General features: G+C 33.6%; 1 protein-coding gene across 5 annotated transcripts in view; it reads left to right on the forward strand.

The window, feature by feature from the left end:
- Positions 1-18,753, forward strand: part of SGCE (sarcoglycan epsilon) — a 70,638-nt gene that overhangs the window by 30,208 nt on the left and 21,677 nt on the right. For all 5 annotated transcript variants that reach the window (XM_081288158.1, XM_081288156.1, XM_081288157.1 and 2 more), the window contains 2 exons: positions 2,396-2,468; positions 6,697-6,895. In XM_081288158.1, coding sequence (XP_081144284.1) covers positions 2,396-2,468; positions 6,697-6,895 — 272 coding nt within the window. The remainder of the gene's footprint in view (positions 1-2,395; positions 2,469-6,696; positions 6,896-18,753) is intronic.

The raw sequence follows: 18,753 nt of genomic DNA on the forward strand, positions 1-18,753 counted from the left end.
TAGTTAAATTAAAAACACAATGAGAATGTTACCATCATTAAATCTGCTGCATGTGGATGTGGGAATTAGCATAACTACTTTGAAAAACTACTGACTGTTTCACATATTTAAGTATCATTGTATCCTATGATCTAGCAGTCCTAATTCTTGGCTTAACCAGAAGAAATACTTTCAGATATTTTCGTGGAGGCATGCTCATTAAACAATATTTTTATAGCAAGATACTGGAAACCTACAAAATAATAGAGACCCGAAACTCTATCAGCAAGAGAATAGATTAATAAATCATGATATAGTGGTGCAATGAATGGTAAGCCTAACACTGAACTAATGCTTGCCTGGCAAAATGAATAAATGGGTTTTAGATCTTGTTACTGAATATAATATTATGAATATGTATCATATGATAGGCTGAAAAGATAATGGTGAAAATTTAGCATAGTTTTCATAGAACACAAATAGCAATTTATCTGTGAATAGCTTATTTTTACATCCATGTGTTGGTATCAGTATGATATTTTAAGAACATCATTCTATTAGTTTAGGCAAAAGTTTTGCATATCTTCACCTATTATTTAATGTTATAAATATATAGATTAATTCATTCAGTAGATATTTATCTATAATATTTAGAATTTAAATATCTAAAATATATCAGGCATTGTATTAGAAGTAGAGGATCAGAAATAAACTGTACACACAACCCTCAGCTTTGAAGGTCTTTACATCTTTGTAATATAAGTATAATTTGGCTAATGTTATTATAGTACTTAAATATCTTATTAGAAGTGGTAGGACTACATTCTGTTATAAATGTTGAAATTAAACATTAAATATAAATTCAGATAATAAAATTTTCCTCCTAATAAGGACTATTCTTCACTCCTTTCAGTAGCTTGTGATTTAAAAAAAAATACTTCTTAGAGTTTATGAAATAGTAATGAAATTTGTGAGAAATATGGGAAGGTTAGACACGAAAATATGGTTATTATAGCAAGACACTGGAAACCCACAAAATAATCGAGACCCAAAACTGTTGAAAATACATTTTTTTTTAGTTGAACCTATAAGGTATAACAAATAGGAGAAGATTGGTAATTTTTTTCTCACTAGAAGTATTTTTTGTAGGGTAAACTCTATAAGCCATGAAAATTCTCAAATAAAACCTATTATATGCATTTTTTTATTGGCTTTGTTTGAACAATAATTTCTACTTTTCTTTAGTGACTGGTCTTAATTTTAGTGTTCAGTGTGAGCCTAGCAGCAAAGAAGTGTTTGATTCAATGGAAATTTCACAAACTGGAGACAGAAATCCTTTTAACTTTGTGGAATAATATGCCTTTCAGAATATAGACCTTTTAAATATTGTGTCCAGGTTTGGAACTATTTATTGCAAAATTCTGATTCTTAACTTTTCTCTAAATAACTCAAGATTGCAGTTATTTCTTTTGAAGATCATATGTAATATATAGAAATCTTTGATATCTGTTTTTAAATGCAAAGATTTTTCTTCTTGGTTGGAGCCAGTTTTATCCTACCCTTTTGTCTCACTATCAACTACAGCTGAAATTACTGCCAGAAGTCTAGTGCTGGGATTCTAAGACTTTGACACAATCATTTGTTTTTTCGAGGTACTATAGTTGTGTCTGAATGATTTAATATCTGCTATAAAATTAATTATTCCTTGATTTTTGAAGTCATATCCCGTTGTTGGCCTTTGCTTTGTTTGTTGTTTGCAGTGGCATTTCTGAGTTGACTTTGATGTAAGTTCATTGGCTCTGCAAATGTTTACTAATATTTGCCTCCATGGAGGAATTGATTTGTGCTTTTGAGCATGTGCCATAAGCTACATAGACTATGATCCCTACTGTTTTACTCCTATATGTGAGATATGATTTCCAAAGGGTTATTTACAAGGTTTTTTGACTGACTGGTATGCAGTTTAATACTAAATGCAAATAACACAAAGGTGTGCTTATTTCAAAGTGTACTTTCCTTTAAATCCTTAAACTCCATTTAAAAGTACAAAAAAATGCATTGTTTAGATTCTTTGAAATCTTAGAAAGTCACCAGTAAGTAATCCATAATGGTTAATCCATTTGCTAATGATGCATCTGCATCACTACCTGTACTTAATAGCCGTTATGTGAAAGGGTCTTTCTGCATTTAACTTTTTGTTTTAGCATGTTAAGTAGATCCTGCTAATTATTTATTTTCCTATAATATTGCTAAAAGCCCTGAGTTTTTTTTTTTGCCCAGAGAAGAAATATATTGTAAGTTTATCAACAAATAATGAAAATGGAAGAACGACAATTTGTTTTCCTTTTTGTCCTTAATGAATTTCATTTTACAAATAACATTTCACTTCTTTAATATGAGTTTCCTTTTCTAATAGATAACTGCCTACAATAGGCGCACCTTTGAGACTGCAAGGCATAATTTGATAATTAATATAATGTCAGCAGAAGGTAGGTACGGAAAAATATGTTGATCATTTCCTTATTTACAAGAAGCATTTCATTATCTTTTATAACTGTATAAAATATAGTTAAGAATTTTAAAACACCACAAACCTAATTCAACTGATGAAGTAGTAAATGTAGCAAAGAAAATTGAGACATATCTAAATATGTAAAACAACATGGTATGTTACTCTGAAGAACTAAGGATAGGGGGCTGAACAAGTGTGCCACTTCTTAAACCCTTGTTTTCTTCATTTGTAAAATGCTACCAAGAACATGTTTTCTCTTATATATCTGTAGTAAGGATTCTTTGAGATAACTCTTGAAAAGTGTTTGAAAATATCACCGTGTACACAGTTAGTAGTTATTAGCTACTTTTATTATTTTACTTTAATATTTACAATAGGTAGTAGTTCCTTTGTATATGAAGATAAGCTGTAATTTGGAGCAGTTTCCCTGCTGAATTAGCTAATCATATATCAGTAATGACAACAGTTTGTCTGCATTTTAGAGACATATATGCCCAAATGGTAAGTGATTTTCTTAGGATTTTGAAGTTAGGGACAACGGAACTTTTCCAAGAATTACACTCTCAAATATTTTGACCCCATGTTGGCAGTTGGGAAGAGTGCACACCATTAAAATCTTTGTAGTTGAAATTATTAAGTCATGGGATGAGCCTATCTGTACTATACATCGTTTGTGAAGGTCACAGGAGAGGAACTATCGGGAAAAATTCCCCTCTAAAAATAGTAACCATTATGCATTCTTTATAGGGTAATTCTTGCTTCTGTTTACCAGAACAATTGCAAACACAAAACATTTTACTAGGATGTACTAATTCAGTAAGGGCTGGGTTAAAAACTGCCTTTAGACAATATGAAAGAAAGCAATTTCAGTAAAATTAATAATACATACATGGAGAGACTACTTGAAGACTTGAACCTCCTTAAGTGAAATATTCCCCAGGTGTTTTAGCAGTATCAATGTATAAGTTAATGGCCTTCATACATGAAACTAAGGTCCAAGCTTTAGTTGTATGGGCCTAGACAGAGGACTCCCTGTCCATGTTCCTACTTCCCAAGGGCTTTTGATAGGAATTTATGTTTGGATCAGGGAGATTTCTGATTTTGATTACAATTGTGATTGGATATTTGTATCCAATCTGAGATGTCCCTGTTGGTATTGGGATGCCCTTAATGAGCAGAATAATGACACACTTAATTTTCTCCTCAGGAATACATCACAAGAGTTATGCTGTTATATTGCAGTGGTCTTGGGCCATTGGATCTCATCCAATGTGCTTTCAGTGGGACGCAAAACTTTTTGTCAAATATGGGAGTTCCTATAAATTGAAAGACTGACTAGTCTACAGCTTGACCTTCCTCCTTTTCCAGCCTAGTCTCAGTAGGGTAGAACACAGGGCCTCTTAATAGGTGTTGTTATTGATATATGAGGACCCAACAAGCATGGAAGACTGCTAGATAACCAAAAGATCTAAAGTTTGTGTGGGGGTTTATCTAAATCAGGGGTTCTGAAGCTGTGCACATGAAGGAGAAAAAGTAGAGGGGCTTTTGGAAGCTTCCACTTTGATGTTAGGTAAGCAGAGCTGCTCCACTGCCCTGTATATGTGGTTCCGTGACCCAAAACTGTTTGGAAACCACTGAACTTAAAGGTCGTGCATTTGTCCTTGCTGGTCTAGACAGAATATGTGTGCACACTAGGATGAGCATCTTTGAGCATGGCCTTCACTCATGCTGTTTGTCCCAGATAAGGTTTAGGAAGAGAAGTAACAACGTTGTAAATCAGGGTAATCATGCTCAGTCCAACTCCCTGCCCAGCTGTCTCCTGTTTTGAGAGACCTAATGGGAAATTAGTCGTGTAGACTCACTCAGCATGGAGCTCAAGGAGACTACATAAAGTGATTCTCTAAATTGGGTTTAGCGCCTCAGAGGCCTGCCACCAATCTGTTGGCCTACTGTTCTCTTGGCCTCTGTGATTTCCGAATATAGCAGGCATGGGATTTCCCCAGAGTTAGAAAGCTGCTATGACTCATCTCTGGGAGGCCTGACAGCAGCTCTTGGCCCAGTAGACAGCAGGCAGCTGCTTAGCCCAAAGTCTCTGAGGGGTGTGGTGGTAGCAACAGGCTTCACAGTGGGGATCAAATAGGGAGTCATGGAGCAGGGATCAAGAGAAGCCAAACAACACTTCTCCAAAAAGTAGCACTAATCATATGAAAGAAATTTTACAAACTTTTAAAAAAACTAAATGTAAAAACATTGAATGAAATGAAGAATTATAGACTTCTGACATTAAAACTATACTTAGTATTATTTATAATATTATTTATCATCAAGAAACTCTTTATCATTCATTTTTACATGAATATTTCTAGGTATGGGGGGAAATGTCCTATCATTAAGATACTATTTATCTCTAGTAGAAAAGAAATGTGAATAAACAGGAGATTTATCTGCATGAAAGAGAATAAATTATATTTTAGAAGACTGCAAGATAGGCTGTGCATTAACAAATTTTTTTGGTGTGCAAATCTAAAAAAAATCACAAGGAGAATTAATGACAGTATAGGAGATAAGTTAAGAACTTTCTGTGACTAGAGCCTTGAAGGACTAAGTCTTTAGGAAGAGATGACCATGCTCTGGACAACTCTGTTGTAAACTCTGAAGCCAGTTCTCTGACTTCAACTCTGGCATCCAAGTGTTCTTTAATGTCAAGGAGGTTCCATAAGAAATGAGATCATCAAGATTTCAGGTGCTTAGTATGTTATTTTTATTTTTCATTTGGTAAATAAGAGTGGAAAAACTTTATGGATTCAAGAAGTTTGTTGAAATAAATCAGAAGATACACATGGTATAATTACTATTGGGGACTTTAAATCTTTGTAAAGTCCGGAAATATTTTCCTGTCATTTTAAAGTAAGATTTCAGATAACCAGCCTTTTCATATCATTATAATAAAAGCTCAAGTATTACTCTTCCATAAGTTCTTACTACATGTTTGGAACTTTGCTGAGTACTTTAGAGACATCCTTTATCCTTTAGCTTAGGAAAAATCACATGGGGTAAGTTCAAATTATTGTAAGCTCTTGGACTTCTCTAAAGATGAGGTTTCCCATCTTAAAAGCCTAAAGAAAAATACAAGAATCCACCCTCATTCCTGTAGTGAGAATTATGTTATAATTCATCTAATTCTCTGATTTTGGTCTGCCTTGTGAAATACTTTTTAAAAAATGAAATTTTATTATTACAAAAATAGTATTAAATAAAAAAGAAATCTATTTTATCTTAATAGAACAATCAAAACATAGGATATAAACATGATTAGTAATTCAAGAGTAACACTTGAGAAGCTAAAGTGGTTTTATATTTATTTAGAGGTTTTTACATTGACAATCTGAATTTGACATTGGGTTGATTGAAATATTAATTTTGAAGTGTTTAAAGGAGAATTCTGATGAAACTTTGGGATGAAAAAAGCTAACAAAATCTCTAACAATGTGAGACATGGAATTGCATGAGAACTTTATGATTTTTCTAGAATATTTAATCATAGTGATCAAAATAGTAGAATTGCTCTGGCATTTAGAATTCTTGTTGTATATATAATCAGTGTTTATTGCATAAAAAGGAATGTTTTAGAATGCTCTAAACAATATTAGTACTATTATAAATTAAAAACACAGATTTAGTTTTTCTTTTTTTTGGACCAAATTCTACAATCATAAATTGCCTTTAGATGTTATTATATTGTAGACGCAGTTCTGTGTTTAAGGTGTGTTAAACACTTGTCCCTTGGTGTTCACAGGGGTTTTATTTCCAGACCCCAGGGGACACCAAAATTTGTAAACGCTCAACCTTCATAGAAAATGGCACAGTGTTTTCACATAACTTATATATCTCCTCTCTTATACTTTAATTCAACTCTAGATTATTTATAATACCTAATACAGTGTAAATGCCATGGGAATAGTATATTTTTTAGGGAAAAACCCTGTACATGTTGAGGACAGATAAAATTTTTAAGAGTATTTTTGATCTGCAGTTGGTTTAATCCAAGGATGTTCAACCAGTGGGAGTGGAGGACTGATTGTTTTAATATCGCTCCTACTGCCAGAGTTGTGACAGAACTTAACAGAAATCAAATTATTTTTGTTTCCCTTTAAAAAGACTAGTTTATTAACATCACGTGTACTCTTTTATCACAAACAAAATAGACTTCCCGTTGCCGTATCAAGCAGAATTCTTCATTAAAAATATGAATGTGGAAGAAATGTTGGCCAGTGAGGTTCTTGGAGACTTTCTGGGGGCAGTGAAGAATGTGTGGCAGCCTGAGCGCCTGAATGCTATAAACATCACATCGGCCCTAGACAGGGGCGGCAGGGTGCCGCTTCCCATTAATGACATGAAGGAGGGGTAAGCAGACCTTTATCTCATTGCCTTAAATATGGATTTTTAAATATGGTGCTCTTATCAAACTTACGTAGATGGAAGATGGCCTATTACATTTTTCTTTTTAATAAAAAACAGATATTGTAAAAATATCAACATACTAGCAATTTTCTATATTGACAAAAGAGGTTATATTAATGGTTCTTTAAATCTGGAGTCTCAGGTCCTGTGAAATCTAATTGTAGATCAGATCAGCATAATAAATTATAGCACCAAGTCTTTTGTACCTTCTTTAGAGAAGCTGATTATTTAGGGCCATGAATTTCAAAGGAAATTGATGCCCTAGTTATCTGCTGTAGAAGGATGCACTGACTGCTGTAACTTTATTCTAGGAAACTATTTCTTCGCCTTTAACATTCTTTCCACCATGTGTCGGTGACTGATAGCTGGAGTGGATTTGAAACCATTCCTGTGACACGAGAGCCTAAAGCCTGGCCTTGTCACTCACAGACTGGGTGACATCAGGCAAACGCCGAAGTCCTCTGGGCCTCAATTTCTTCTTCTGCTCCTTGGGGAAACACTTTCTTGCAGGGTTGTTATAGTGATTAAACTAGACAAAGCATTTAAAAGGGATTTGTCAATTTTCAAGCAGTAGGAATACAAAGTATGACCTGTAGCCTTGGAGGAGTCAAGGACACTGCTGCCTTGGTAAATTGAAAGCATCAGTGTCAACATCAAGCCAAACCTTCCATCTTTAATTTCTAATCTGTATGTTGATACAGAATTGCTTTTCCCCCCAATCCTCTATAAGTACAGTATGTGGAATAAATCACATTTTGCACAACATGTTCTCTTTCTAACTTCTTCATCCATAATCCTGGTCACACTTTCATACAGGTGATATCTGAAATTAACTAGGATACCTGGATTAGTAAGAATTAGATTTCAGGGCAGCTTTGAAGAGAACTTTGTTGGAAATAACAGAAAAGATCACAAATACAAATAAATGAAGTTTGAGGGAGTAGGCAGAAGGGGGATGGAGAAAATCAGTGATCTGTGAAGTCCAACTTAATTTCAGAATTAAGTTTATCTTCTATGGGATAGCAATGGATTTTGAAGTCACTCAAGCACATGTAAGAAGTGCTTTGAGGAAAATAGTTGGCTTATCTCTTGTCTCTGTGCTGGTTGACTTTCTATATGAAAATACAACTCTAAAGCTCAAATTTTCACTGTAGAGTTAAAATACGAACCTGTTTCCCACTGAATAATTAAAAAAGTAGAACCAGGAAACCAGATGGGCAGGGAAATCCTTCTGAAAAAAATTCTTCCAATATGGAGCTTTATCAATAGTTTTCTTATTGTGTCCCTTGATGATTGTTAAAACAAGCATCACGCCAGGCGAGGTGGCACACACCTGTAACCCCAGATACTGGAGAGGCTGAGGCAAGAGAATTGAAAGTTGGAGGCCAGCCTTGGTAACTTAGTGAGACCCTGTCTCAAAATAAAAAAAAAAAAAATGAAAAGGGATGTAACTCAGTGGTTAAGCACCCCTGGGTCCAATTCTTAGCACTGTACTGAGAAAATGGTGGAGAAAACAGTAGGAAAACCAAGTACTAGTAAAGTCTTTCATAGTTACATTTTCTCTTGGGCTCACCCCTTCTCTAGTCAGTCATACAGACACCACTTTTGGAATCTAAACTAAACTAGATTCAACTAAGCAATCTCTAAACCAAACTGACCTAAAGTGGTGCTTCCCAACCATGTCCAGCTTGAGAATCACCAGTAAAACATGATTAAAAATACAGATAGGTTGCTAGCCTCTGATACAACTTAGAGATTCTTATTTTTTGAGCTTAGGGCTGGGCCTGAGCATGTGACTCTAAATTAAGAACAGAATTTTCGTCCTCCAAGTACTTGTTGAGAATTCAATCATTAGCTGACTGACCCCCAACACCTGCTAGAGGGTGGCATATGCTGTCAGCTATTTGAGAGAGTCAGTCCTGTGGCATTTATTTAGACTCTTGTCTCAGATCCCTTCCCAACTTGAAATGCTTTCCATGAGTTTTAATTTAATGTTAAGCCTTAACCTTTACAAAGTATTCATATGAGAAGTCTTTAAAAATAGCATTTCTATAAATTGTACCCAATGCCAACTCCATTACTTCAGTGTTCCTATACAAGCCCCAATGAAATAGGATCCTACTTGAAGTATAATTCCAAAAGAAAAGTTTACCCCTGGGAATGATTTTGCATGTTTTCTTTAGTTGGCATCTAAGGTCATGATTACAAAAATAATTTTTTTAGCTCTATTGCCTTAAATTTAGAAATAAATTCTGTGCTTAACTCATTTTTCGTGCCTTCCTTCCTTTTTAGTGATGTATATTGTTGTTTTACTTCACTTAATATACCTTTAGCCTTTGTATTTTCTTATGAAAATATCATAGACTATAGATTCTTTTTTTAAAAAAATTAAATACTATAAAGACTAAGAGTGAGGATCAGAGATAGCCAAGAAATTGATTCCCTTACTTTTCTAAAATTATTTAAAAACGTATTTATATACTTCAGAAGTATTAACCAAGCACCTAATAAATGTGTTCTGCTTAATACTTAGGATATGTCATGGCAGCCACAATCTACTAACTGCATATTTTTCCTTATTTGGTATACATAATCAAATAAACAGCAGATGACTGTGTGTAGCTCTTAGTAGTAGACTCTATCCAAGGGGTCTAATACTATATACAAGCAGTAGGATTTACTTGGATACATTAAGTGTCCTTCTATAGCCTAACGGGTCATTAAATATCAATCATTAAGAACCCATTCTGTAGCATCCCAGCTCCTCATCCTTTTTGATGTGTATTTTTTCATCTTTACAGAACTCATTGACAGCTTTCAAACTTCTAAATCAAACAGAAAACAATTATAAAGATTTATTTCAAAGTGAGTAAGCTTCTGCAAAGGAAGGTTGAGCCCTCTGAAAAGATTCATTTTCACTCGCCAGATTCATAACCCCAGTACAACTGTGCTGTCTCTGGGCATGTTCTTGGTGTTGCTTTTGCTCCTGACACCAAGCCAGAGACTGAGGACTTGTGGATGTATTTAGCCTGGGATAAAGCTGGTGGAAAGAAGAGCGGGTTCATATTTCATTCTAGGCATGTCATAGCTGCCAACCACTGGTGAATGATGTGGTGTAAATGGTGACTATGAAGGGAATGATTGGGTGTGAGGATTAAAGAATATACTCACTTTTCATAAGAGATTGTCAAAGCTACCACTATTTCCTCTAGTTACCAAAGCATGTAGATCTAGCCTCAATCAGCAACAGATAATCCTACTTTATTTTCTAGACCATCTCAAAAAATACTCTAAGTAATCATCTGATTTTTGTCCTATGTCAGAGTCCTCAGTGAAAAGTTGTGCTTGAGGAAAAGAATGTAAGTCAATAGCTGTCACATATTGGTCTAATGGAAAGTCATATCCTGAGCCAGTCTGTAGAATTCTGAAATTATCCTCATGCTTGATAATTTATAGGATTACTTATTATCCTTAAATAATGTCCCTCCTATATTTTTGGTACATATATCCTTTATTTTTTGGAAAAGTGGTAACATGAAATAGGAATGTTTGAAGATGCCTTTAAAGTAGAAACCCATTTCAGTCCATTTTTATAGCAAAAAATAAATTAGATCTATGCAACTATATGTTTAATATCTATTCTAAGTTCTGCCATCTTTCCCCATAATTTAAAGTTAAGTATTTTCTTTTTTTAAGTGGGAGAATATTGTGTTAGTCCCTGGGGCACAGTGACTTTAAAAAATACAACTTATGCTCACAAGCTTATAGGGACTAGGTGAGTAATCAGATAATTGAAGTCAGTGTTGTGAGATGTTCACAGAAAGGGCTCCTTTCTCATTCTTGTCTGTGGCTGGAAAAGTTCACAGAGGAAGTGAAGCATGATCTGAGTTGGAACATGAGTACCAATTAGCCTGTGGAGAATATGAGGAAGGGGAACTCTGAGGAGAGTGTAATGGAATTGAAAACATACTTAGTATAGAAGTTGGGGAAAGGGATTCAGAAGTGATTGTTATGCAGAGGACAAAGACCAGAGACCATGAAGGCCTTGTAAGCTAGGAAAAGTTGTGAATTTTATCCTGAAGCAATTAGGGACTGTAGCAGAAAATGGTTGATGTTTAAGTTTTTATTTTAGAAAAGATCACACTTGTGGAATTAGGGGAAGACTGAATGAAGAAATGCTGTAATGAGATAGGTATTGGGACTTTAGGTGACCTAGCGACGTCCATGTTTTCTGCCAGGGAAACACAAATGAGAGGAATGTGAGCATTCAGGCCAATTCTTACAGAATTTAGAGCCTTTAAAACCCTTACTTCTCTAAGGAATAATCACATCCCTTTGTTCTTTGTGCGAACAAAGAGGTGGGGTAAGGGAAAAGGCTAAAAGTCCTGTGCTGCTCAAGTGTTTCCAGGGACCTGGGACATGTATATGGACACATTCTTCCAAGTTGGCTTTGTAACATTTTTATGCACAAAATAACAGGTAGAATATATTCATGAGTTGGACAATTAGGGAAAAACACGCAGTCACTGGATTTATTTATCTGGCTGTTGATGAAAAAAGCAGAGATTGAATTAAATTATTTGCCTTTTACTTGGTCCTTCACATTGGATGTTCAAAGGCCTCAGTAAATACATTCTACATCAAGGATGGAAAATTGAATTGTTCAAATTGGAAGAAAAAATTCTTCATAAGAAACAATTCTTCTAGTGTGCACGATTTCCTACCATTTTGAAGCACACCCTGTTTTGTTAACATTCATTGAGGGCCTTGCAGTTGCTAATATAACCCCATCTAAGCCAATAACACACATTTGAAATATTGAAAACACATATGTGCTAAGGTCAAAAAGTTAAAGATCATCCTCATTTCACTGCATAAAAATTTTAAATTTCTTCATATCAAAAACTTACCTAAAAGGCAAACAGATTTTGAAAAATGTAATTTTAGCATGTATAGTGTAGAGTTGTTCTTATTACATAAGACCTCATACAATTTATGTATTTATTTTAAAAAGCCAACATGTTCAAACTTACTCATTCTACAAAGGAAATAATAAATTTACTTTTTTTTAACTTGTAAGGCAAATTCAACACCTACTGCTCTTGAACATAATATTTGTGTTCTTTTGTGTGTTTTTAACTCGTATAATGCTATTCATTCATTCATTCAGCAAAGGGCTCCCTTAGGACAATGGCAAAGACTGGGTTTAAGAAGAAAGATTACAGTGCTGTTGCTTTATTCCCTGTGTGAGGTTATGGTGACTAGAACCAGAGTTGTAGCAGGGAAATGGAATAAAGTGGACACATGTGCCCGAGAGTTATTTCAGGGTAAATGTCAGAGACTGATGATGGATTGAAATGCAGAGAGAAGGAGAAGAGTCAAAGATGATGGTGCTTGAGTTCATGACTTGAGCATCTGGGAATGCCAATCACAGAGGGAGAAGGAGACAGAAGGGGGAACAGGTGGAGGTGGGGTGGGGTGATGATGAGCTCAGTTCGGAACATATTAAGTTAGAGAAGTTTATGGATCATCCAAGTGCAGATGAAAGTAATTTGGCAGTACATGTCAACTGTCATAAAAATGTTTCCACATCTAGGCATCTCTTTTAAGATAGTAACATTAAAGAATATGCAGAGAGAGTCTTTGCAATATTATTTATAACATCAAAAAAATTGGAAGCAACTACATGTCCAACTCTGAAATAATTGCTGAATAAATCATGTGCACTTAAAAAATTATATTGCCATAAAGCTATAATTATGAAGACTACAATATGGAAAATGCTTATGATGCATTAAGCAAAAAAGCAGGATACAAAATTATATTTTAGAAATGATTGCAATTACGTTAAAATATAAGCATTTGAAAAATATTCTGCAAGGTACATTGGAAAATGAAAATAGTTAGCTTGGTAATGTAAATGAGTTTTGTTTTTATATCCTAAGTTTTCTGTAATATTATTATATTGCTTTTATAATTTAAGAGAAAAAACATTGCACAGCATCAAAAACTCTTATGCCCATTTATGTTGTCTTTAAATAAATTAATTAAAAATCTTATTATAAATGCAAATTACTATCATGTTCAAGCAAGAGGGCTGTTAACAGTTGCAAGAAACATCCATTTGTCTCTGTTTACAAACATATTTCACAATTAACAAAGAAAAAATATGGTGTTGGCCAAGCAGGTAATAAGATAGAAATTGGCTTTATGTGAAGCTTAAAAGTATTAACTTGTTTAAATGGAATGTGTTTATATTCAGTGATCATCTAAAAACTTTTCCACTAATTTCTCACCTCAGTTTTTTTTCCTGAATTTTAAATTTGATCATTAATTTCAGTCCTTTGTTTAATATTTGTTTCCTAAAGGTACCATAGTTTTAAAAAATGTTCTTTTAAATAAAATTTAAGTCCTAATATAAATTTGACATAAAGAGCAAATGAATTTTTGTCACTGTATTCTAGAACACAGTTGTCATCTCAGGGTCAACCATGACTTCATAGTTATTTCTTACTAGCTTTTAATTTTTGTGGTACATTTTTATTTCATTTCTTTTTAAAAAATAACAACTTATTAAGATAAATGATGATTTGCAAGTATTTTCTCCAATTCTGTGAGTTGTATTTACTTTGATATTTTTTGAAACATAAAATATTTTAATTTTGATAAAGTTTACTTATATATATTTTTTCAGTTATTTCTGGAGTTTTTGATGTCACATCTAAGAAACTATTGCCTGATCCAACATCACAAAGATTTATGCCTGTTGTCTTCTCAGAATTTCATAGTTTTCACTTTTAATTTTAGTCTTTGATACCTATTTTTAAGTAGACTATTTTTAGAAGATTTCTAGGTTCACAGAAAAATTTAACAGAGATACAGAGATTTCCCAAATAAAACACTGTCCTAACACATGAATAGCCTTCCCCAGTATCAACATCCTCCACCAGAATGGTCTATTTGTTGTAACTGATGAATCTTCAATTGACACATCATCATCCCAAGTCCATAGTTGACATTAGTTTTCACTTTGGTGGTATTCATTGTAGGTTTTGGACACATATAACGGCCTATATACACCTTTATAATATCATACAGAGTAATTTCACTGCCCTAAAAATCATCTATGCTTCATCTCTTCATCCCTTTTTTCTCCCCTACCCCTTGACATGTGTGGGAAACATCTTTTCATATGCTTATTTGCCATCATATGTCTTAAGTGAGGCGTCTGTTAATCTTTTTAATGTTTCCATAGTTTGCTTTCTCCATAATGTCATATAGTCGGAATCATACAATATTTAGCTCTTTCAGATTAGCTTCTTTTATACATGCGTTTAAGTTTCTTCCATGTCTTTTCATGGCTTGATTGCTCATTCTTTTTTTAGCACTGAATAATAGTTCATTTTCTGGATATACCACACTTTATTCACCAACTAAAGGACATCTTGGTTGCCCCTTAGGTTTTTTTTTTTTTTTTGCCCCTTAGTTTTGACAATTATGAATAAAGTTGCGATAGACCCTGGCTGATGTCCCAAGATGGAGAAATACAATTAATCAACAAATATATGAAAAATGTTCAACATCTCTAGCAAATGGAGAAATGCAAATCAAAACTACTCTAAGATTTCATCTCACTCCAGGCAGAATGCAGCCATGTTTGCAAGGATGTGGGGGAAAAGTTACACTCATGCATTGCTGGTGGGACTGAAAATTGGTGCAACCGTTATGGAAATTAGTATGGAGATTCCTCAGAAAACTTGGAACAGAACTACCTATTTGACCCAGCTATCCTATTCCTTAGTATATACCCAAAGGACTTAAAATCAGCATACTATAGTGATGCTGTCAGATCAATGTTTATAGCAGCTCAATTCGCAGTAGCTAACCTTTGGAAACAACCTAGGTGCCCTTCAGCAAATGAATAGATAAAGAAAATGTGGTATATATATATATACAATGTAATATTACTCGGCCTTAAAGAAGAATGAAATTATGGCATTTGCAGGTAAATGAATGGAGCTGGAGGATATCTTGCTAAGCAAAATAAGCCAATACCAAAAAACCAAAGGCCAAATGTTTTCTCTGATATGCAGATGCTAATTCACAGTTAGGGTGTTGAGGGGATAGAGGTATTTTAGAATAGCAAAGGGGAGTGAAGGTAGGGGAGGGAACATGAGGTAGGAAGGATAGTAGAATGAATTGGACATTATTACAAAGTTCCCAGACATTACAAGAATGAGAAGTTATACTCCATATATGTATGATGTCAAAATGCATTTTACTGTTATGATGTATAACTAATTAGAACAAATTTTAAAAAGTTGCTGAGATATCTGTGTTCAGGTTTTTGTATGGACCTAAGTTTCAGCTCCTGTGGGTAAAATACTAAGGAGAGGGATAACTGGATCATAGGGAAGAGTATATTTAGTTTGGTAACTAGCAACCAAACTATCTTCCAAAGTGGCTGTACCATATTTTATTTCCATCAGCAGTGAAAGAAAGCACCTGTTACTCTGTATCCTCACCATCATTTGGTGTTGACAATGTTCTGGATTTGAATACATGGTTATATTTCGTTGTTATTTTAGTTTGAATTTCCCTGATGACATGTGTGGGAAGCATCTTTTCATATGCTTATTTGCCATCATATGTCTTAAGTGAGGGGTCTGTTAAGATCTTTGGTTCATTTTTTACATCAGGTTTTCATTTATTGTTTTAGAGTTCTTTGTGTATCTTGAATAACAGGTTTCTCTGAAAACCAGTTACGTGTTTTGCAAATATTTCTCCCAGGCTGTGGCTTGTCTTCTCATTTTTTTTTTTTGACATGTATTTTGCAGGGCAGAAATTTTAATTTTATGAAGTCCATCTTATCAGTTCTTTGTTTTTCATGAATCATGCTTTGGCTGTTGTATCTAAAAAATTATCACTAAACTCATGGTTATACCTATTTTTTTCTGTTATCTTCTAGTAGTTCTATAGTTTTTCATTTTGTACTTAGGTTTATAATCCATTTTGAATTAATATGTGTGAAGGGTATAAGGTTTGTGTCTAGATTTATTTTTTTCAGGTATATGTCCAGATGCTTAGAATCATTTATTTAAAAGACTTAATTTCTTCCAGTATGTTTTCTTGACTCCTTTGTCAAAGATCAATTTTATGTGAGTCTGTTTCTGGGGTCTCTGTTCTGTTCCATTAACTATTTTCCTATTATTTTAATTTTATTTATTTATATTTATTTTATTATTTTTAAATTTTGTGTATATATACATATACATTTTGTGCAAATATATATACAAAAAATAATTATATATATATTTATAAATATATAAATATATATATATATATATATATATATATATATATAATATATATATATATATATATATCACTCCTATTATTTGTTAGTACAATACCATTCTGATTATTGTAGCTTTCAGGAATTTTTGAGTTGTGGTAGTATAAGTTCTCCAAGTTGTTCTTCTGTTTCAGTATCCTGTTGGACATTCTTTGTCTTTTGTCTCTCCATGTGAACTTTAGAATAAGTTTGTCTGTATCCACAAAATGATTTGCTGGGATTTTTATTGGAACTATATCAGCTCTGTAGATTAATTAGGGAAGAATGATATCTTGATAGTGGTGAGTCTTCTATCCATGGAAGAGAACATGAGAATAAATGTCTCTCCATTTATTTAGTTCTGTGATTTCTTTTATTGGAGTTTTATAATTTTACTCATCTGTATCTTGTACACATTTTTTTTCTTGTACACATTTTGTTTTATTTAAGTATTTACTTTTGTTGAATGCTAATGTAAGTGGAATGGTGTTTTAATTTCAAATTCCACCTATTCATCCTGATGTGTAGGGAAATAATTTACTTTTGTATATTAACCTTTGTATTCTACAATCTTACAGACCTATTAGGGGTTTTTAAATCTGTTCTTTTGTATCATATCATTTGTTGAACAAAGACTGTTTTATTTCTTCCTTCCAAATCTGTATACTTTTAATTTCCTTTTCTTTGTTTTTAATATATACATATATTTTAGTTGTAGATGGACACAATACCTTTATTTTATTTGTTTTTTTCTATGTGGTGGGGGGATTGAACCCAGTGCCTCATGCATGCTAGGCAAGCCCTCTACCACTGAGCTACAACCATAGCCCCTAATTTCCTTTTTTTATTGCATTAGTTAGGACTTCCATTATGACATTCAAAACTAGTAGTGAGACGTGACATCTTGATTTGTTCTTGATATTAATAGGAAAGATCTCAGTTTCTCACCATTTGGTATAATGTTAGCTGTAAGGCTTTTTGTTCTTCTTCTTGTTTGTTTGTTTGTTGTAAATAATCTGTACTAAATTAAGGAAGTTCCTCCTGTATTCCTAGTTTACTGAGAGTTTTTATCATTCGTGGATATTGGATTTTTTTAAATGCTTTTTCTATTAATAGGATCATGCTTAATAATAGATAATTCTTAATTAATAGATAATTCTTTTTATTTACTAATAAGATCATGTGTTTTTCCTTCTTTATTCCATTAATCTGATAAATCATATCGATCTATTTTCAATTATTGAACTAACCTTGCATAACTCCTTGGTCATTGTTTATAATTTCTTTTAAACAAAATTGGACTCGGGCTGGGAATGTGGCTCAAGCGGTAGTGCGCTCGCCTGGCATGCGTGCGGCCCGGGTTCGATCCTCAGCACCACGTACAAATAAAGATGTTGTGTCTGCCGATAACTAAAAAATAAATATTAAAAAATTCTCTCTCTCTCTCTCTCTCTCTTTAAAAAAAATTGGACTCAATTTGCTAATATTTTATTGAGAATTTAGTATCTATTTTCATGAGAGGTATTGGTCTTTTGTTTTCTTATAATGTCTTTGTCTGATTTTAGTATTAAAATGTAGGCCTTAAAAAATGGTGTAGAACCCTCGTCTCACATTTTCCAGACTCTAAATCTATGAGAAATAAATTTATGTTGTTTAAGCCAAAAAAAAAATGGTGTAGAAAATATTCTTTTGACTTCAATCTTCTGGGAGATTTTAGAGAATTTGCGCAGTTTCTTCCTTAAACATGTGGAAGAATGCAATAATGAACCCCTCTAGGCCTGGTTCTTTTTTATTTGGAAGCTCATTAATTATTGATTCAATTTGTTTACTTGATAAAACCTGTAAATATTGTCTATTTCTCCTTGTATGAGTTTTGACAGGTTGTTTCTACCAAGGAATTTTTCTATTTCATCTGAATTATCAACTTTGTGGATATAGAGTTGTTCGTGATATTCTTTGATTATTATTTTATACCCATAATATCTCTAATGATGTCTGTCCTTTATTTTTGGTATTAGAAATTCTCTCTCTTTCCAGTTTTCCTGGCTTATCAGTTTTATTGCCCCCCCCAAAGAACTAGCTGTTTCAGTTTAATTAATTCCCCCCCCCCATTTTCCTTTCTCTCCTCTCTCTCTTTTTGATAGTGAAATTGAACCCAGAGGCAGTTTACCACTGAGCCACATCCCCAGCCTTTTGTATTTTGATACAGTGTCTCACTATATTGCTTAGGACCTTGCTAAATTGCTGAGGCTGGCCTTGAATTTGCAATACTCCTGTCTCAGCCTTCCAAGTCTCTAGGATTATAGGCGTGTGCCACTATGCCCAACTTCCTCCTCTAATTTTATTGTTTCTTCTCTGTACTTTGGATTTAACCTTTTGTTCTTTTCCTAGTTCCCTAAGCTAAAAGCTTAGCTAATTGATTTTAGGTCTTTCTTTTTTCTAATATATACTTTCTATGCCATAATCC

This window comes from Spermophilus citellus (assembly GCF_964194105.1).
Source record: "Spermophilus citellus genome assembly, chromosome: 3".
Lineage (NCBI taxonomy): Eukaryota > Metazoa > Chordata > Mammalia > Rodentia > Sciuridae > Spermophilus > Spermophilus citellus.